Source organism: Limulus polyphemus, unplaced genomic scaffold (assembly GCF_000517525.1).
Source record: "Limulus polyphemus unplaced genomic scaffold, Limulus_polyphemus-2.1.2 Scaffold6849, whole genome shotgun sequence".
NCBI lineage: Eukaryota > Metazoa > Arthropoda > Merostomata > Xiphosura > Limulidae > Limulus > Limulus polyphemus.
In genome coordinates, this window is record NW_013672459.1 from 28,097 (window position 1) to 29,868 (window position 1,772).

Consider the following 1,772-nt stretch of genomic DNA (forward strand, 5'->3'; position numbering starts at 1 on the left):
ACACTTGTATAATATTGTTACATTATTCTATTCTCTGTTTAGTTGGTTGTACACTTGTATAATATTGTTACATTATTCTATTCTCTGTTTATCTGGTTGTACACTTGTATAATATTGTTACATTATTCTATTCTCTGTTTATTTGGTTGTACACTTGTATAATATTGTTACATTATTCTATTCTCTGTTTATTTGGTTGTCTCTTAATTTATTTCATCCTTTTATTCTGTATTATAATTACTTTTTATAAAATGTCTGTACCTAATAATTTACCATGTTCAGTATAGCTTGCTGAAGATGGAATATGTATATTCCAAAACGTTCAAGAATTAAATGTTTGTTACTGAAGATACATATGTCAAATGTTTGTTACTGAAGATACATATGTCAAATGTTTCTTGTTGCTGCCATTGTCCTGTTGTTCATCATTAAACTTTGATTCCCGTTGAATGAATCTATTGCTAATTATACTCATAATTTAAACTGTGATACCGCCCATGCATTACCTTGTATTTATAATAATTAAAAGACCATCTGCCATTTATTTGCCTAACTCGCCAAATAATCGAAATCCTTTTGTAAAACAGCAGCATCCTCACAGCCAGCAGCTCCCAAAACTTTAATATTGACAGCAAATTTAAATAACTTATTGACCATTCCTTCATCTTTTTTTTAGTTTACATCCATTGTAGTTCCTGTTATTGACTCTGAACGTATGCTAGTGGACTCAGTATGGTCCACCAAGGGACCTCAAAAATAAGTTCTTTGTTTGCTACTAGAAAAAAAAAAAGTTACCAGTTAGAATTGGGGTATCCTAATGTATAAAATTCATACAAGAAATTATTTATGAAATTTAAATCTATAATTATGTTTTATTACACTAGGAACGTATCAATGAAATTCACCGGGCAGTAGCGAGAGGTCGTTTGCGTGATGTCCAGTCACTGCTAGACAGGAAGAATCTTGCCATGGGTCGTGACCAGCTAGGGGCCACACCCCTACATAAGGCCGTCATGTACGGGCATTTTGACGTAGCAGAGTACATTGTAAACAACTATCCTGCTTGTAGGGATTGTAAGGATGTGGTAAGAATTTGTGTATTTATTGTCACAATAACAGCAGTGATATTAAAGATTTTGATATTTATTGGAGCTGTACAAAGAAAATTTATTAGATATATATATTTCATTTGTTTTTTATGTTAATGAATGTATAAGGTTATTATTGAAAACATATTGGTATAATATTTCTGAAAGCACATCTTTTAAACACTCGGTGTTATTCTAATCACATGACTTGTATGTGTATGTGGAACCAGTCAGTACTATGGCCAATGAGTGCTGATAGTTGAGTGATACATGATGCTACCTAATGACTCTCTTTCTGGAAAAATCAGTTTGGTTGAATTTTTACGTCACTCTGTTGCAGTATCTGTTTATTGTTGGTATTTTACTGCAGAAAAATATCTCTGTAATCCAAGTGCTATCTGTAGGTAGGCCTCCATCTTTTTTGGGATGAAATTATTTCAAAGTTTTTAGATGTTGAGCCAGGAACGTCGAGAGCTAGTACGGGCCCCGAGGCAAACATCCTCCCCGGGCTCCCTCTCTCTTTTTTAACATTTTCAAGAATTTATTAAAAAGAAGATCCTAAATTAGGTCAGAAAGGAGCTCATAAACCAATACAAAATCATAGCAGCAGCCGTTTTTACTTATAAGCGTAAAAACGTTAATAAAGTAACAACAAATATCTATTAAATCTATAAAGTAACAAAT

The 1,772-nt window shown here is 32.6% G+C and overlaps 1 protein-coding gene across 1 annotated transcript in view; it reads left to right on the forward strand.

Moving 5' to 3' along the window:
- The window catches only part of LOC106474125 (tankyrase-1-like), a 30,015-nt gene that overhangs the window by 14,802 nt on the left and 13,441 nt on the right, over positions 1-1,772 (forward strand). The window contains exon 6 of the mRNA XM_022402491.1: positions 885-1,085. Coding sequence (XP_022258199.1) covers positions 885-1,085 — 201 coding nt within the window. The remainder of the gene's footprint in view (positions 1-884; positions 1,086-1,772) is intronic.